This window comes from Canis lupus, chromosome 14 (assembly GCF_003254725.2).
Source record: "Canis lupus dingo isolate Sandy chromosome 14, ASM325472v2, whole genome shotgun sequence".
Taxonomy (NCBI): domain Eukaryota; kingdom Metazoa; phylum Chordata; class Mammalia; order Carnivora; family Canidae; genus Canis; species Canis lupus.
Window position 1 is genome coordinate 4,524,423 of NC_064256.1, and position 19,118 is coordinate 4,543,540.

The 19,118-nt window shown below is 49.6% G+C and overlaps 1 protein-coding gene across 3 annotated transcripts in view; it reads left to right on the forward strand.

The window, feature by feature from the left end:
• Positions 1 to 19,118, forward strand: part of PLXNA4 (plexin A4) — a 426,671-nt gene that overhangs the window by 114,362 nt on the left and 293,191 nt on the right. The window contains exon 4 of one of the 3 annotated variants that reach the window (XM_035698600.2): positions 12,398 to 12,505. The exons of the other annotated variants lie outside the window; for them this stretch is intronic. Coding sequence (XP_035554493.1) covers positions 12,398 to 12,448 — 51 coding nt within the window. The 3' untranslated portion in view covers positions 12,449 to 12,505. Of the gene's footprint in view, positions 1 to 12,397; positions 12,506 to 19,118 lie in introns of those variants that run through there. 3 annotated transcript variants of the gene reach the window in all.

Consider the following 19,118-nt stretch of genomic DNA (forward strand, 5'->3'; position numbering starts at 1 on the left):
TTTCTGAATGAACCGTACTCCAACGTCGTCCCTGCTAATTGCAGGTCGAAGACAAAACCTCTGTACAGAAATGGTTATTGATACATTGAAAGCAATGCCCAGTCTTGGGAACTTTGAATACAAAATTTGAAGAAAGAAAAGCTCACGTGGGCAGAGGCTGGAGAGAAAAAGGAATGGAGTCCCCTTACCCTACAGGCGCTCAGACTTGAACAGGAACCAGCCACCTGGGGGGTCAGTGGTTAAGCGTCTGCCTTCTGCTCAGGGCGTGATCCCGGGTCCCGGGCTCGAGCCCCACATCGGGCTCCCTGCATGGGGCCGGCTTCTCCTCTGCCTGTGTCTCTGCCTCTCTCTCTGGGTCTCTCACGAATAAATAAATAAAATATAAAAAAAAAAAACAAATCATAAATCGGACCCCATCCTAGGGTTTCTGATTCAGGAGAAGTTGCCTTTCTAGCAAGTTCTTGGGAGATGCTGATGCTGATGCTGCTGGTACAGGGACTACACCTGGAGAAGTCCTGCTGCATAATATCAGTCTTGGCTTAGGGTCCATATCACCTGGTGTTGTCCAGAGCTCTTCCATCTTGGCTGTTGTCCTAGCTGCCTGGTCTGACTTCTCTGTGCTTGACCTGGGGAGCATGGGGAGGTGGGCAGGCTTCTCGAAACTTCTCTCTCCTCTCCCTGATTCGCACAGGACTTTCACTTTTTAGCAGGTGACTATTTCTTTGGCTCTTATCCCTCTTCCCTTTTCTTACCCCTCTTTTGTGTTTGGGCCTCCGGATATTTCACCCTGACTGAGGAGCACCCCACAACGTACAGCCCCCTCACTGATGCCTGTGCTGAACCCAATTAAGAGGAGGCAGATGCAAAAAAAGAGCATCTTTCCCATCACCATCCTCATCTTCCGTACCCCATGTGCCTCTACCCCAACACATCAGTTCCCTGGCCCCAATTCCCTAATCACTTTGCCAGAGTAAATAATTGCCGGTGTGTGGTGACCCAAGGTCACAGCCAATGGAGGGATGTAATTAGGGCCTTCATTTCCGACCATTTTGGGAGCTGTCTTCCAGCTGATACTTGTTTCTTGGATCCCTCGTGCTGATGGTCATGTCCCTCCCTCATACTCCCCTTCTGAGACTGGACAGCTCGGGCTGGAACAGAATTGCTCATGAGCAGAGTCTTTCCCTACAGAAGGAAGACGGTGGCACATCCTGGGCCGGAGAGCCCAGAGCGTGGCCCTCACCCCTTTCGCACCACACGTCACAGTGTGTGAGTGCCTGCTCACCACTATTTCCGGGGAGGACTGAGACTAGAAACTTGGCCCGTGCCCTCTCTCCCTGGACTGCCCAGCACCACACGGCCACCAGGCTTCTCCAGAGTTACAGCATCTGCTTTAATCGGTGCCTTTGGAGCCCTGCTGATTCGTGCTGGCGAGAGCTGGGCCTGCTGTGAGCTCCCTGGGCTGGGCGGGCCTGAGTGCCTTGAAAGGGGTTACGGTGGGTGGCACGCTGCAGGGGGAGGCACAGGCCCTGCCTTGTGTTCCTGCCTCTTCGATCTCTGGCTGCGGGTGCCAGGATGGCTGGCTGGGGGCGATGATGACAGATGACTGCCTTGCAGGTTCTTCTGGAAGTGTTCCCCTTGGTCAAAGCAGGGGAGGCAAACATCTTCTTGTCTCTACTCTAACTCTCAAAGCTAAGCCAAGACTTGAGACAAAAATAAACCTGTGACTACTCCAAGAGAAAAGGCCAAGAATTTCTCGTGTGTCCTTCCAGCCTGCCTTTTTTGGGATGGGGAGGGGGCTGTTGAGGAAGGAAGTGGGCAGTATGTGATGTCATGTTTTGGTGTCTGGTGCTTTGAGCCTCATTTTGGAAGAATGTCCATACTAAGCCTGAGGGAAATGGAAGGTTTCTTGATTTAAGAAAAGGAGGCTCATTGGCTGTCACCTCTGGGAAGGTCACTGCTACAAGGAACTTGCACAGCCCCGCATCCCACCCCTGTGAGTGTGTGCAGATCCCAGCCTGGTGTACGCAGGCCATTCTGGGCCGCTGAGGCAGCTGAAGAGTGTGAGCTTGTTCGTGCTCTCTCTTAAAGGGCCGGGCCAGGCCTTCTGTTCCTGGAGGTCCCCCTAGGTCCAGGAACCATGCTGTCCCCTCTTTCTTCTCTTAGAAAGCTTTCTACAGGCAAGGATGTGTCCTTGACTGCTTGCCCCTCTTTTGTTTCCTCACTGGGGACATCAGGCACAGCAAACAACAAAATATAAGTTTCTTCTCCCACCCCCCCCCCCCACCGCCCGGGGGGAAATATAAAGCTGCTCAGCCTATCAGTTCTTGTTGGGGGGATGTGATGCTGACTGGGAAGGCAAAGGCCACTGCCTCAGACTCCCTTCCCATGGTGACTCCCAGAAACCTCAAGGCAGGGGTCCAGTGAAAAGGGAGCCCAAAGCAAGGCTTCACCCGGCAGCACCTGGAGGTGGAATCAAGCTGTCCCCCTGCTGCTCATGAGGCACGGAGGGGCCTCAGCTAGGAAGGGTGAGCCCTGAATCCACCTGTTCTCCCACTTGTCTTTCTTACCCAGGGTCTCCTGGAGGTGTGGTCAACCGCTATTTAAAAAGAAAGGGGGTAGGTGTCAGTGAGTCGGGACCTACCCTAAGTTAGCAACAAAAACAACCCATACCTTGAGCGTGTGGGGACACAGGAGAACGTAGCCTGGGAATTTTCTGCAGGCTTGAGTCATCTCATTTTTGAGGCCTCCAAGCCTTGGGTGGTAGAGAGCTCAAAGATTGGGTCCCTGTCTGGCTCCCTGAACCAAGAAGTGAGAGGCCAAGGATCAGACTTACCTGCCTGAGCCTCTCTGGTTTTCCAACTTGCCCAGAGAAGCTCCAAGCCAGAATGGAAGAGAACCCTAACTCTTGAACATGTAGAGATTATTCTGGAATTTCAGAGAGAGGGCTGAGAGGCCCTCTGTGAAGGTTATGAGTCCAAGGGGAGAGCACGTCTGCCTTCTTGGCCGTTGGCTCTGGGGCAGGCTGAGCAGGTCCCTCCAGTTCCTAGAGTTCTGTCCTGAGAGGAGGGCCATTCTTTCTGGTCCCCCAGTTATCTCTGGTCCCTACAGCCAACCTGTGGGGAGCAACTCTCCTCAGCAGTCAAGTGATGGAAGAGTTGGGGAGGGGGAGTGAAGTGAACATGATCGCTTGCTGCTGATAGAACAGTAATGAAATTAACGGGTAGTTAGAGCTGCCCCATTAACAGTGGAGTCAGTGTGTCAGAGCCACTTAGGGTATCAGTCTTCCAGATGTCATCTGGGACAGACAGAGCTGCTCATTTGTCCTATCTACCTTTGTGGGAAGACCTATCTGCTCCCCAGAGGGCTCACTCCCTTTCCTTTTGAAACCTTGATGTGCACCCCTAGCTGGGGAGACGTGGAAGGCCAGGGTTTTGCTAAGGTTGTTTCGGAGGCCTGTGAGAGATGCATGACACGGAAGCATTATACAGCAGCACTCCATAGCTGCTCCGAGTGCCGGAGAAAACCACAGCTGCCCGGGCCTGCCTTCCAGCCCCATCTCTCTTAACAACTTACTGTGTGAGCCTGATGTACGTACACAGCCCCTGCGGGGGCCAGTTTGCTCATCTGTAATGTGGAGGGATCCTATGCGACAATCATTTTCCTTCCTGGAGGAGGGGAGGGATTCCAGATGAAAAACAAGAACGGGTGTCCAGGAAGGAAATGGACAGTGTGACTGAGAAGCATTTCGTCCGGTGTCCTTAATCTGGAGTCGTTGGCCTGGGGCCCCCTGCTGGGCTTTTGGAGGCTGATGAACTCTGTGGAGTTGTCCATAAACAACAATGGATGAGTGAACATTTTCCAGAATTTTTGAGAAGACTCCCGGAGAGGTCTTGGCCCTTATAAAATGAATACCCACTGGCAGCTTCGTGTGGGAGCAGCCTGGACTTCAGCCACTAGATTGGGGAGGACAGCCCCTCCCCTAGAGGCAGGACCTCACTCGGCAAACTTGGCCTTTTGTCCAGCAGATGGAGAAAGCCTTGCTTCTGACTCTGGGTGAAGCTGTTAGGGAAGACGGAGAGACATGACAAGTGGAGGCAATCACACATGACAGGGGAGTCAGAGGACAGGGTTCCAAATGAGGTGCATTTGCCTCCTCAACCCTTGGTAGGAGCAGAGCTGGGGCCATGAGACCAGAATGAGTCCCTTAATTACCCTGGGCACTGGGTCCCCTTAAATGGATCAACTGTGGTGAGAAACATTGATCAGGCAAGAGTTTTGGGGAGATGGCTCCTCCTAGCTTCTGAACCCCTTTGGATGGGAACCTGGCAACAATTCTTGGCTGGCTGGACTTTGAGTTGTCCTTATTTGTCAGTGTTCTAGGTGCAAAGCTGAACATTGTCAGGGACCGAGTTGCCAGGTAAACTAAGACCCGCAGTCCCAAACCATATGGCTCTGAATAAGGGGCCAGAAGCCTGGGAAGCTATGGAGGAGGAAAACAAGTGGGAAAAGTCGGGACGAGGTAGAGAGCCCTAGGCACAAGCCCAAGTGAAGTTATAAGGTCAAGCTCGTACCTAATCAAGTATCTGTCTACCCAGCAGCTGATTTTCCACCTCATTGGAAAGAAAGGGTTCGAAAGGGTTGATCTCTGATAATAAGCCAGTGCTTTGCCAGCAATTCAATTCAGTGCAAAGCAATTCAGTGAATAAACCAAATATTTGTGAATTACCTGTTGTGTCTTCAGTACCTTACCAGGTACTATAAGAAGTAAAAGGCAGGATCTCTGCTTTGATGAGGAGAATAAGCATTTATAGAAGAAGGAGCTGGAGAGAACCATGGCTGGGCTCGGTATAAATGTGCATCAAGAATTCAGTCTTTGGTTAAGAGCTCTTGTTCTTCTATCCCTCCAATTCAGGTTTCTAAGAAATTAGAGAATCCGGAGTCTCTTATGTCTCTCCCCCCTTTTCCATTATAGGTCTGAAAACATGACCCATGATTGTTTTCCTCAAGGAATAAGTAACATACAAATACAGGAGCTGAGGGAGTGAGGTTGTGTCTGGTTAGGAAAAAACAGCCCTCATTTACAGCATACACCAGTTTCTGTGGTGTCAATACTCCCACTGTGGTGAGCTCAAGCCGGCTTAACAACAGCCATGAAAGTCCTAAAAATGTAATAATCAGCTGTCCTGAGCTGGCAGCAGCTGGCTCCAGCCCACCGCTGTTGGCTCCAGACCACCTGTTGATCAGATCATCACTGATCACTTCATGGAGCACTGGGTCCAGATCTTATTGGAAGAGTAGTGGCTTCCATAAAATAGCAGGTTGAGCACCTACAGGGCAGCTTCCAGTGGGAATGGGAAGTTCCAGAAAGAAAATGTAGCTCTATTTAATACCTTTTAATTCCACATAATTATCAGAGAAGAAACTGAACATTGAGAGAGACAGAGAGACAGAGAGACAGAGAGAGAGAGAGAGAGAGAGAGTCTGTGTGCTTGTTTGGGTTCTTAAACTTAGAATAAGTCTTAACTTTTTGAAATATGCTGTGTGTCCTGGACAGAAGACTGGCTTAGATGACCTCTAAGGATTATTAAATCCATTTTTAGAAAACTTTTAATTATGTGAAGCCTTCTGACGGACTAAGGGATTAGGGCCCCTCTGCAACATGGTAACCTGGCCACCTTGCCACCCCTTTCACTGAGCCCCTCCTCCTCACACCTTCCAATCCGCTTTGCTTTAGGGTAATCTCCTTCCTCAGCCACAAGAAGTCAATTTACCTGAGGTCTGGTTGCAAACATCAGTACTTAGGTCAAAACTCACCTGGCCCCACCTCACAGGGATGCCTACTTCCTACAGTTTCCCCTTCCTTCCCCTCCAAGTTGAGAGCCCTGAAGGATTGAGGAGGAGATCCTACCCACCAACTGGGTAATGGGAACTGAGTCCATGGGGTGCTGAGCACCTGTGAGCATGGGAAGAGGGGAAAAGTCTAATTCAGCTTCTCCAGGTGAAGAGCTATCCCATCCCGGGCTCCGGTGGGAAGCTGGCCAGCCAGCTGAAGGTCTCTGAGGGGGAAATCAACCAGAAATGTCAGTCAGGCAGTGGAGCGGGACCAGAAAAATCAATGCTGAATTCCAGAACGCCAGGAGGGCAGGAGAGGGAGGATGGAAGGATGAAATAAGAGCATTTGTTTGCAATTCTAATATAACAAATCAACAGATCACCGGGCAAAGATGTCTAATGAGAATGCACATGATGGATGCGGGCGGGTGCAGAGAGGAAGGGAAGGATGGAAAGTCCAGGCACAGGCCTGCTGAGGAATTCAGAGGTATCTGTGTCCACTGTGATCCTGCTGCCAAGAGAAAGGGCATCCAGACCAACTCGCCTGAGGCTGCAAGCCCAGATCTGCCACTTACTCATCATGTGGCCTCAGACCAGTTACCTCACCTTCCTGCTCCTTCATTGCCTTCTCTGTAAAAGGGAGCCATCAGGAACACCCACCAGGTGGGGCTTTCACGGGGATAAAATGAGGTAACTGGGGTAGCTGATGCTTGCTATATGGAAACAGCCATTATTGATTTTCTTATTTAAAACACCCATCATAGTGCCTGGTGCATGAAGTTAACTCCTTTTGCCCCTCGGGGCAGATTGAAGGCTGAAGAAAGCAGGGAGGTTGGAGCCCAGATGTCACCGTCCAGGCTATGTCAGAGCCTTCACCATATTTCCTCTCTGGGTCTCTCAGATGGAACCAACACATTCCAGTCTTGTCTAATCCTGCTTTCAAATTTCTTTCTGGCTGGGACATATATTTAATAGTATAAAGTCTGGACTTCCTCACATGTAAAGTGATAGTAATGGTGCCTAGCTTAGCAGGCTGTTATTAGGAGAGGGAAATGCAAGATATTCTGGGAAGGTTCATTGTTCTTACCTAACCTTTACTGACGTGTATGAAGTATAGTCTCAGGTTTGAGCAGGCTACATGCATTATCTCATTTAACCATTAACAACCATAAGGAGTTCATACTGTTGCTCATTTATGGTTTTGGGAGATCGGGAGTTAGTTGACTAGCTATGCCCAAGACCAAACCTGCCCATCTTGCCCTCAACCCGGTGATCGCCCTACCTGGGGCCTCCTCTTCCTCCATCTGAGCTGACGTGCTCTTCTCAACATAGTGTAGAGCTGAGGTGGACCCATCAGGGAGAGAACTCAGCTTTCAGAGCTGGGTAAACAATCCCCTTCATCAAGAAGTACCTGTGAGTTTTTTCCCAATGAATTGTGGCCTTGATTTCTACCAGCTTATCCTGTGAGCCTGAGAGACTCTGTCAACCATATCAGAAGGTGGAATCTCTGAGGGAGGACACAGGGAGAGCCCAGAAGAGTTCCCAGTGAGAAGTACTTCCTGCCACCACCCTTCAGTACCACTCAGAGCATTCCATCCCCCTGGAGGGGGTCAACGGAATCTCTGAGGAGATCCCCAGAATTGTGCTTTCATGTTTCTCTCTTTCTGTCCTTATAGACAGAGAAGTGAGGTATTTGAATGAAATCAGGCAAGATCTTCCAAACCATATTTTTGCCCTCTTTCCACACGTTGGCAAATTTTAAAAGCATTTTAGGTGTGAAAAATGCCGTTCTCTCTCCAGGAGTGAGGGTCCCAGTTTAATCAGCGTGATGTGTGCTATAGAGTAAATGTTTGTGTCCCACCCCACCCCCAATATGCTTCAGTTGAAAACCAATCCCTAATGTGATGGTTTGGGGATGTGGAGCTTTGGGGAGGTAATTAGGTCAGGAAGGGGGAGTCCTCATGAATGGGAGTAGTGTCTTTATAAAAGAAGCCCCAACAGAGCTCCCTGGCCCCTTCTGCCTATTGAGGACACAGCAAGGAGAGGGCTGCCTGTGACCCAGGAAGTGGGCTCTCACCAGTGAATCTGCTGACCCTTTGACCTTGAACTTCTCAGCCTCCAGAACTGTGAGAGATAAATTTCTGTTGTTTATAAGCCATTCAGTCTATGATATTTTGTTATAATAGCCCAGACTAAGATAAGGCAATAATTGCTGACTTATACCATGGAGAGAAGTCATTTATGTACTATCACCATGGAAATAGGAACGAGACATGTCTGTGTGTCTATGAGGTGTGTCCTATGGACTCCAGTCCCCCAGGGTCCCACAGCGGCTGGTGAAGGCTGAATGAGTAGATACCAAGGCAGGCATGTCTGCTCCGCTGCCGTGAGGAGAGGGCTCCAAAAACTGGACAGAGAAAATCAGATGGTCTGGGATGGAAATTACCCCCAGACAAAACTCTTCTCATCTGCTTCAGAAATAACAGAAAAAGCAGCAGGTGGCAGGTCTGGGATATTAGACCACGGGTATAAGGGTAGAAGTCATGAGGTGATACGGTTGGCCGGATCAGGAGGTTAATGAGAACCACACTTAAGGAGAGGTCCTTTAATGGGCCTGATGGTGCTAGTGTTCACTGTGTGGGAGCAGATACGGTGATTGTCAGGTTCTTCTGGGCTTCTAGAAAAATGAATTAGCACGGACACTCTACAGGTGATAAAGAGCAGTGTCCTCCAATGTGGGGAAGGCCGAGCATGTGTGTGGTTCAGGGACCAGTGCCTACCCCCTGGCAGGCACACCCTCATCAAATCCTGCAATCCCTCTGCCCCACACACCAACATAAACCCTCATGCAGTTGTGCACTGGACCGCCTGGGGTTCCTGGAACTCAGGTCCCTTTACCAGATGCCACCTGTCGCTCAGGATGCTCAAAATGCAGCATATGGTCCTCGTTGTCCAGAATGGAGTTAATTCCTGAAAATATATCTCAGAAAAGGGCATTGCTGAGAGGGTGAGGTAAGTGTTTGGTTCGATTTCCAAATTGAAAAAGGAAAGCGTGCGTGGGAGAGAATTTCAAAATAAAAGTTTCAGATTCTAGAAAAAAAAATACTACTGAGGACTACAATTTAGCAAGAAAATGCTGTGTTAAGTTCACCTGAATGTTTTAGGTGAAGCAGGGTAGTGGGAAGCAGGGTATTTGGGGAGAAGGAACAGGGAAAGGGGGTCCCCTGGAGTTCACAAAAGGTATGCGTGGTCCGGTGGATGCCGGTTTCAGCACACAGAACGATGGGATTTGAATGGGCCCGAGGTCTTCCCTCTGCTCATTGATAGGATCAGTCTATTATTGTGTTTCCTGGAATGGAAGCACACATTTTTAAAAAGAAGCGATGCCAGATTCATTTTAATTTGAGAGAAGTGCCAATTTAGGAAATGAAGGGGGAACCCTGGAGAGGCTCCATGTTGTTGGTCTTGGGAAATTTTCTCTGCTGAATCCTTCAGTGACAATATTTTCCTTTCCATGTAATGAAGAAAAGATACAGACATGAGGTTAATTAAGAGGGACGTATCTAAAGGAAGGCTGAGTGCCGAGCAATCCGGGGGGAACGTGGCCGTGACCACCAGCGGCACCTTCGTCACTACCCTTGATTCCTATTGACTGAGCACATGCTGGGGAACAGCATGGGCCCACCGGCCGCTAGAAATCGAAACATCTGGGCTGAGAGGGCATGGAAGTCACTGTCATGAAAGCATCAGGCTGTCTTACCCTTCAGAAGGAGAAAATAATACGCAGAGTGTCAGTAGAACTGGGGTCTGGGAAGTCAGGCCAGCTGACTTTAACTTTGGGGAGCGAGACTCCTCTTTCTGAAGGCTTGGGGCTTCACAATGTGTTCACAAGCAGCCCAGGGGACAAGCATGCTTCCCCAAAGAGAACAGGGTGCAAAACATGATGCCACTCATTGGATTTGCCTTTCCTGTAGGAAGAGAACCACAAGGGGAAGATAGGCTCTGAGCATCAGCAAAGGAATCTGTTCCGGGGGGCGGGGGTGGTAAAGCTTTCTGCTCCTCCACAGAACTTGAGGGAGCTGGGCCTCAAGAGACACCAAAGGTGTGAAAAGCAGTGGAGAGGTCTGCTGTCCCTGGGACTTCTGGCCTCTGTTGGTCGGTCTCCTCCATGACAAAGCCCGGGGTGGTGGTCAGGTGTACAGCTGGGATGCCCCAGGAGCAGCCAGTCAGCACTGACACCTTCCACAACCACTAGGCCCCACTAGCACCACCCTGCCCAACGTCAGCCAGCCTGGGGCATAACGCAGGGCTTTGACCTCTCAGGGCCATGCTAGTTCCAAAAACCTAGAAAACCTTAAGTCCGTCAGGGCAGGGCAGGTCCGAGGGTAGGTCCAAAAGAATAATGAGGCAAAAGGCATTGCTTCGGGTTCCTGTTTGCTGCCCATCTTTCATGCTACATTGTAAGCTCGGAGGCCTGGTATTGTTTTTGCTTTACTTGGTGAGTGCTTCTTAAATGCATGAAATAAGTTTGCAGACAGGGCCCTCTGTGAGCAACAACATTTGGGAGGACAAAGGTCAGTATCTAAAAGAAAAATAAAAAGGACAAGAAGAATCCATGGAGAAGCAGCAGATAGGAATCCAAAAAGAAAACGTAGGAGATGGGGGAGGTGGCCCATTCGCAAAAAGTGAAACTCTTGAGGCATTCCCAAGAAGCAAGGGGGTGGAAGGGACATCTGTTAGAACTTCTGAAAATGGGTTGGGTGCAGGGGGGATGCTTCATTCGCTCTTTCCAGGTTTTTAGGCCCTTTGTTTTCCATTTCTGTGTTTCCTTACATGCAGTCTTGCAACCTGCAGGCGGCTCACCTCTCCTGCCGTCACCTGGGGCCTCTGGGGTCTGGGGCCATGAGACGCACCACACATGTCCCGGGGCCATGGGGACACCACACATGTTCCTTTAATCTCCAGCTCTTTGCTCCTGTCTGATACTTTTTTCTCTCCTCACCTCAGGCTTTGATTTGTTCTCGTTTGCAACTGGATCTCCCAGGCCAGCCCTGAAGGCCACATGTGACAATTTAGGGTCTGGAGCCTCCTTTCACCTCTGTCTCTGACGGATGGTGACTTGAGGCCAGGAATGTCACTCTTGCAGGCAATTGGTGACCTGCTACTTTCTAAAACAGTTGGCACTCCTTGCCCTGAGGGGTCCTCCAAGCGCATCCTAGTCAGACCTCTGGCCTCATTAATCTGGGTCTACCTTTGGGAACTCTGTTCTCTGACATTCAGCTTTTGTTGGCCTTGGGCAAGTCATTTGTTGAAAGACCTTTGTTCCCCTGACTGGTGGCCAAGCAATAGGATTATTATTTGACTGAATAGGTTTTTTAAATGTTTTTAAAATTATATATATATATATATATATATATATATATATATATATATATGAAATCAGGATAATACAGTAATATAGTCAAGAAATGTACATCTATACACTATATTTATATAATTACATAATATACACATATATACATATATGTACTATATTTATATACATACATTATATTTATATTACATAAAATCAGGGTAATATAGTAACATAGTCAAGAAATACACATATATGCACTATATTTATATAATTATATATGCACAGTATATTTATATATATAAATACATACACAGTATATTTATATAAAATTAGAATAATATAGTAATATAGTCAAGAAATATACATATATACACTATATTTGTATAATTACACTACATAATATATATTATTTATATGTTCTATATTTACATAACATACATATACATATCATATACATAACATGAAATGTAAGAAAGCATGAAATAAACTCCAAAAGCAGACCTTGGAAAAGGATTCCATTCATTACTATTTACAAAGGTGGAGCGTGGGGACATGAGCACACACACATGCTGGGGTTCTATCAGCTTGGGGTTTGTGGGCAGGGCCCGGTGCTTCCGGGCGTGTGTTCCTCGTGTGTTCCTCGCTGGGGGCTGTCAGCGGGAGGTAAGAGACTCTGTTGTTCTTCTCGGTTGAGTTCAGCCGAGCACGTAGGGAGGATGCTCGCTAGACCTGGCAACGTGCTGGGCACCGCGAACCCAGAAAGAATTAACCGTGGCCTGAGGAGCTCCCAGCCCCACTTTTGGTCAGTCTTCTAAAATGGTGTAAAGGGCAGCATCTTGTCTAGGATCACACAGGAAGCCCAGTGACAAAGCCATGTTTAGAAATCACTTTTGGAATTTGCATTTTGTGCAAGGCAGGTGAGATGCCGTCTCACGGGGCAGAAGCAAGCTGGGGAAGGTGGGGAGGGAATTTTCTGTGACTAAGCTGTGAGACATAGGTTCTTAGCTCCATCTCTGATGGAAAGTCAACCCTGATGGACTGTAGACAGGCCATGATGTTGGGGTTCACCCTGGAAAGAACCCTGCATCCACCTCCTGCGATAGGATCCAAGAAGGCGAGTCTTCAGTACTCCAAGCCTTAGATTTTTCCATATGTAAAATAGAAATAATAATGGGATGCTCACCCTCTTTCCCTTACATGGATTTTTAGGAAATAAAATGTGAGAACAGCTGTCAGAATATTTTGGAGAAATCAGCATAAAGCCATCCGGATGCTGCATCTGAAAGTAAGTGTCGCCCTGCCCATCAATCTTCTCTGTGCCTCATTCCCTTCTCTACCAGGTGCCCAGTGAAACCCTGTAGAGCCCAGCAGGACTGCTACAAAGACAGTCAGATACAATTTAAAAAACATTCTACTTGCAGGCAAAAATCCCACAGCAGCGGTGAGGCCCTGACCCCTGTACACTTGGCTCTTTCCACAAACAAGTGCCTGATAATCACCCTTCATGGTGATATATTTGATTTATTCTATGGAGGTTCATTGGAGGGCCTTTAAAAAAGGAAACTGTGTAAAAACATTTGCTAGCAGCTTTAGGGAAAGGGAGGAAGGAGCAGAAAGAATTACGACCACACACCCTTGGAATTGTTATCATATTAAGCCTGTTTCCATGAGTGGATGGATTTTCTGATGCAGTTGGGTATCTTGCCTCCGGACACTGAAATTGCTGTCCTCTACCACAGAATAAATTACGTGTCAGGCTCTTTTAAGCAGTTTCAGGATGGTTAGTTTGAAGACAGCCGCGCACGCTGGGAAGGCAGGCAGGGCTCAGGGTGGGAAGATGCACTTTCAAAAGTGGCCGGTTGCGTGTCATCGTGTTATTTGCTGTGTCGTGTTGATCTGGTGTGATTTGACAGCTGCACGTGAGAGGCAGCAACCTCAAAGAATTGTGAATTGCCCTCCAGGTGTTTGTCTGTGCAACACATGTCTGTGCAAGATAGTGGGGAAGGTAAACCAAGCCTCCCTTTTTAAACACGGGGATCCTGGCATTTTCCTGCAGACTGAAGCTCAGAAGTTTTATGGTTGCCTCATTGTGGGGCAATGTAACTGATCCCTATCGAGTTAAAAGTGTGTTCTATGGCAGCAATGCACAACCCAACACAGACCCATGCCCATGCATGCACACACGTACACGCACACACACACACACTCATAGAATAAGGTTTTCCAATTAGCTGGCCAGAAGCATGTTATCCTAATCCCATAAAGCTTCAGAAAACACTACACTGCTCATTCAGCTTTAGGACATTTTCTGGGGCAAAGAACCAGACGATTCTCACCCTGGTAATCTCCCAATTGGTAGGGCCTGGAGGACCACAGGTAAAAAGGCACGTGCATTAAAACATTTGCTTTAATGTTTAGGGGGAGAAAATACCATAGGCTTCAGGGAAGGGAAAGAGAGAGCGAAAGACTCACTGCCACAAACTTTGGTTGATCACCGTTTGCATGCGCCTGTGAGTCCAGAGCTTGCCCCTTGAGCCGGTGGTTTGCACATGTTTGGGTTCCGGAAGCTGCTTGAGCAGAAAACGTCCCCGCTCTCCCCCACAAACATCTCTACCCAACGTGTCACCTGAGGTGAATAAGGAGTGTAGTTGTGCATTGAATATATGCATATGCAAGATTGATGCATATGCATGCGTGTGTATGTGTGTGTGCGAGTGTGTGCTATTTGGGTAACCAAATACATACTTATTCATGTGTTCTAAAGCATGGATGGTCACACACCCTGAGAGGCTTGTCTGTAGACAGTCTGGAGGCTCCTCCGAGGCTTCCAGCGATGACTTCTTTCCAAGGGGCCGGCCTTCACGATCGCTGAGGCCGAGCGCGGTGGGCCCGCATCTGCAGGCCACGTGTCTGAAGCCCCGGCACCTGCCAGCTGAGCTACGAGTGTCAGGGCGGCTGGATCTGGCGGAGACTCTTTTATGCTTTTCAATTCCCTCCGGGGCCAAAGATAAAACAGGAACTGCAGTTCTTGAATGATACCAGGGCTGCTGAATGAACCAGAGACGGTTAACATCCTTGCTGATAGTAAAGCGTGTTATACGTGGTAATAATTGCAGGTTATAGAGCTTGCTGCCTGGGATCAAGGGTTTAAAACGGACATGCCAGTTCATCTCAACGCCAGTTGAAGAATTAATATGTCCACGTGTCTCACGGAGTCATGGCACGTTAAACCTTAGACACCATCCTGTAAAAGCCTTTCAACGACTTGCTGTCCAGTGGTGGCCAGCTGATTTGGAACAAAGCTTTAGTTTTGATATGCTGACAATCAGTTGTAAGGAAGATTGAAAAAAAAACCCATTAAACCGAGAATAGAATTGTCAATATTCAGCACATCTAAAGCTATACAGAATTGTTTTTTACTTTAAATCACCTCTCAGGTTGTGAGTCGATGCTGGGCATTGGGCGAAGCCAGGCTGATGGTCGGCAAGTGGCAGTTATGGTCACTGCCATGGTGTGACATCAGAGTCTTTGTTTTGCCATTATACCATATGTCACTTTGAAATATATGTTGGACTGATGTTGAGATTCTCAGGCTACAGTTACCATTCTAGGCGAACGTTCATCGGGTGGTTGTGAAGTGCCGATTTGCATGTTTGCCTGGATAAGCAAATCGCAGCTGAGTTGCAAATAATATTATGTATCTGATACTCCCCTAATTTTGTTGCCTCATTTTAAACCTTTGATGGGGGTTCTGGAAAATAATAAAAATGGATGTTTATTGAGCACCTAGTCCATGCTAGACGCTGTGCCCAGTGCTTTATCTGTGGTTTGTATCATAAAAACGACTTGCTCAGAAAGAGTTGCTTTACTGCCTACATCTCCCAGATGAGAAAATTAAAGCTCCAAGTGGTCACGATTTAACCAGAGTCTGTGGCCTTTACCACTTTTACTCTCAAGTTACTGGGGTGTTCTTTTGGCATGGTGTGGGCCTACATGTTTGTGGATCGTGCAGAAGCTTTCCTATAGAGTGCATCAGAGCCGTGGCTTCTCCCACAGAGGGCCCCAGGTCAAGAAGGACACCTTTTCAGGAGGCAGGCATCATGCTCCTACAACAGTGGCCACACTCAATGTGGCTACTGCCACCAACTTTTGTCTTGCCCCCCAGTCTTCCCCTCGCTGAACCCTTGGCTTTGTCTCCACTCTTGCGCATTCCACTTTGGACTCCTTACCACCCCCCACCCCCCCTTCACCTTTTTCACCTCCCTGTGTCTGGGGATGGAGGCTTCCACCTGATGTGATCGGCTGCTGTCTCCACTCACCTGGACACTGTGCAGGGCGGTAAGAGTGACTGTGCTGGTGTGCATCCCCCTGGCTGCAGCCTCTGGAGTTTTCTGTATTTTCAGGTTGTGTGTACTTAGTGGCGTGGGCCAGCCCGGGGAGGGAGAGCTCTGTCTGCTTTGCATTGAGTAAGATGAGAACAAGAGGAGTGTGAAGAGATGGATCAGGGCATGGTGGGCTAAGGATCGCTCGGTGTGGAGGTACAGATCCAACAGGGTTTTTTGTTTTCACTCAGAAGCCGCTCTCTTCCCGTTCTGTGCTATTGCAGATGCAGGAACCTCAACTTTCACATGTACACCCACACGCCACCAGTGACTGCAGTTTCCTTTGTGAGAAGGTGTGCGTGTGCAAGCACATGCCTCTGCATGCGCTATGACCACATCCTTCCCTGTTAGATATCTGTGCCTCAGAAATTGGCTTCATCAAGCCTTTTAATGATTTGAGCTCAGGACCATGAAGAGGGGAGGCAGTGAGCTACTCTTTCTGGCTGTCAGCAAAGATCTGTATTTTTCAGGATTTGACTTTTTATGTTCCATATCCTGACCTTTATGCTTCTGGAGAGCCTCTTGAAAAGCAAAACAGACATATAAGAGGGGCGCCTGGCTGGCTCAGTCGGTAGAGCATGAGATTCTTGATCTCAGGGTTGGGAGTTCAAGCCCCAAGTTGGGCATACAGATTACCCCCCCAAAAAACCAAACAAGTCCCCCCAAAAGACCCCAAAACAGACACACAGTGCTAGTTGGTGGGTCACCTAAGCTGGATTCTCTTTTACAAAGGGACAGCTAGTAGCTTTTTTCATCTGAGGACTCAGGGAAGCAGAAAGAAGGAATCTGGAAGGAATGCCCTTCCACATTAATGATGTTGGATCCAAGGTCTCAATGGGCATCATCCTTGAACAAGCAATGCTTGCATAAGACGGAGCATTCAAGGGGCACTGCAGCCAGCAGGCCCAGTAAAATCCAAGCCAATGGCTCCAGTCGGCTCCTGCAGTGGTGGCATCTGAATGGCCAACAGTCCAAGTATGCTCAACCCTCTGTCTGTGGAGTATGGCAGCTGTGAAACCACCCCTGGAACCATATCCCAGCTGGCCAGAGGGGACGGGGATATTGGTTGATCATTCCTAGCTTGTGGCACACAGCGCCCCCACCCCTGTCTCCTGTTCATTCCTTTTCATGGATGGCTGTCCTGTGCTGATTTTTGGTCTCCCCATGTCTCCTGGGCAGTCTGGCATCAGGACCTTGATTTCTCTGTGTAGCGACTTAGGTGGGGAGTTGAATTGAGTTTTCTCTGAGACTCCCCAAGGGCTGGGGGAACGATGGTCCTGTGTGAGTGGGCTCTTCCACCCTGCTGGCTCCTTTGCTTGGGTCTCCAACGGCAGCCGTGACACTTACAGCTAGGGTGCAGGTGGAGAGCTGGGCTTCCTGAAGCAGGCTGGCTCTGTCCCCACACTCATAATCTGTGGGGCAAGCCTTCCCCCGTGCCCCGCTTCCCCGGCTCCAGGATGGCTAGGCCAAGTAATTATCCCCGACAGCTGCACGGTGCTCACTGCCATGGCCTTACCTCATCAGCCCCCCATTTTTGACTCTAGCTGCTTAAAATATAAACCAGATCCCTTGTCCCCCTAGACGGACTCCCTTCAGAGCAGGACGGAGTGTGGCGTGTCATATGTCATCTGATTTGCAGTGTGTTTGGGTGATTGCCAGATGGGCATAGGGGGAGGGAGAGGGCAGCAGAGTGAGCAGAGGGGAGTTCAGTTTTCTGGGGATGGCGTCTCCAAGCCCATACCAGACCCAGTGGGTGACGTTGACAAGCCGTTTGCCTCTGAGGCCCCATGTGTAGGTCGGAGAAAAACCTGTAAGTCACCAGTCATTTTCTGGGAACTGGAGGAGTCTGGAGTCTGCGTAGGCAGCCCCCAGCCATAACCGCACCCCCCCGCCCCCACTGCGGCGGAATGCTGGAGAACGTTAGTGTGATGCTTCTCTCCATCCCAACTCACTGAGCAATGGTTGGAAGCTGCTTTCTGCGGGGCGCTGGCCCTTTCCTTTGCCTTATGGAGGTTACCTTTGGCCTTTGGCCTCGAGCTTCACAAGTGATGAGAGAGAAGAGAGTATTCCCAGGTGTCAGAAAGGAGGAAGAGAGATGTGGAGAGGCTCAGGTGATGGGACCAGGAATAGCCACTGGCGTGATGGCTGGTGGCTGCAACATGTCACCCATGTGCCCAGAAGCTTCCCCGTGCAAAGACAATCATCCTCTGATACGCACACACAACCCCCCCCACACACACACACACAATTCCCACACTTCTGTCAGCTGGACCCCTGACTGGGTCTCCTTCCATTTCCCATCCTCCTTTCCCCAACAGACCTCACCCTTTCTGGGAGAGCAGGGCCATCGGAGGGTGGTAGGGGTCTTCCTGCCCGGACGGGTGGGGGCGTTCACGGACTGGGACCGAAGGCTCCAGAGCCCGCGCTGATTAGAACAGGCTGCAGTTTGAGCAACTGTAATAAGGAGCGGTCGTCATGGAAACGGGCTCTTGATGTTGTCCAGATTTCAGAATCTCTCCCTCTCCCCACCTTGCTTATTTGCCTTCCTTCCTTGTTTGTCCCCCGAGGCCACAGCTACATGTTTGGCAGGAGTTTATAGGGCCACAAGCGAGGCTGAGGAGCGTGGATCTCGGCCAGGCCCCGCCACGCGGCTGCCTTTCTAGATGAGGATGTGGCCCTGCGTGGCCAGGAAGGCCGAGGCAGGGCACGCACTTCCTGTGGGAATCCCGGAGATGCGGGCCGGCGTGTCCAGATGTCAGGAGTGTAGACAGGTCCTGAGAAAGGCCGGGGAGCTGGACCTCAGCTCTGCCTGCTTCCCAGGGGTGGCCCCAGAGCAGAGCAGCTGGGAGGAGCGATGGACCTGGTGTCTCTGCGAGGGCGAAAAATCCAAGCCAGACCTAGGTCGTGGCCACCTGCAGGACCAGAAATGCAGGTGTGCTCAAGTGTCCCTCTGCATGGGAGCCTCCTTCTCTAACGGCCCCACACCTGCACTAGTCGGGGTCATGCTCACGGAGCTGAAGGTGGCCAGAGCCCGGCATGGCCTGCCACTCTAGTTCAGCATAGCGTCACTCATGGTCGTGTGCCTCAGTGTCCCTGGATGCAAGAAAGTGGGGATCATGTCCCTTGATCTGACTGCACCTGTCTCAAGGATATTGGGAGGCTAAAGGAGTTGATGGGTGGCAAACTGCTTGGATGGGAGCGAGCCTTGCTGCTGCGAACCTATTGCAGGACAGAGTTGGAACAGCAGGACTAAGAAGAGCCCCAAACTCACTCACATTGAAGAGAAACTGAACTTCTCAGTTTTTTTATATTTCTGGAGATAGACAGCAAAGTGACTGCAGGCCCCGTCCTCCCTCTTTGCCTCCCACTGTGGGAAGCTGGCACAGGTGTGGCAGAGATGCCAGCCTGGCTGGCTAATGTGGGCTGGGTCCCAGGGACGAGCAAGGCAGGCACCCTAAGTGGCCAGAAAGCCATGGAACTGGGAGTTGAGTGCGAACTGTGGCCAAAAGGGAGCCCTGAGAGCTGATGCTATAAGTGTCAAACCAGAT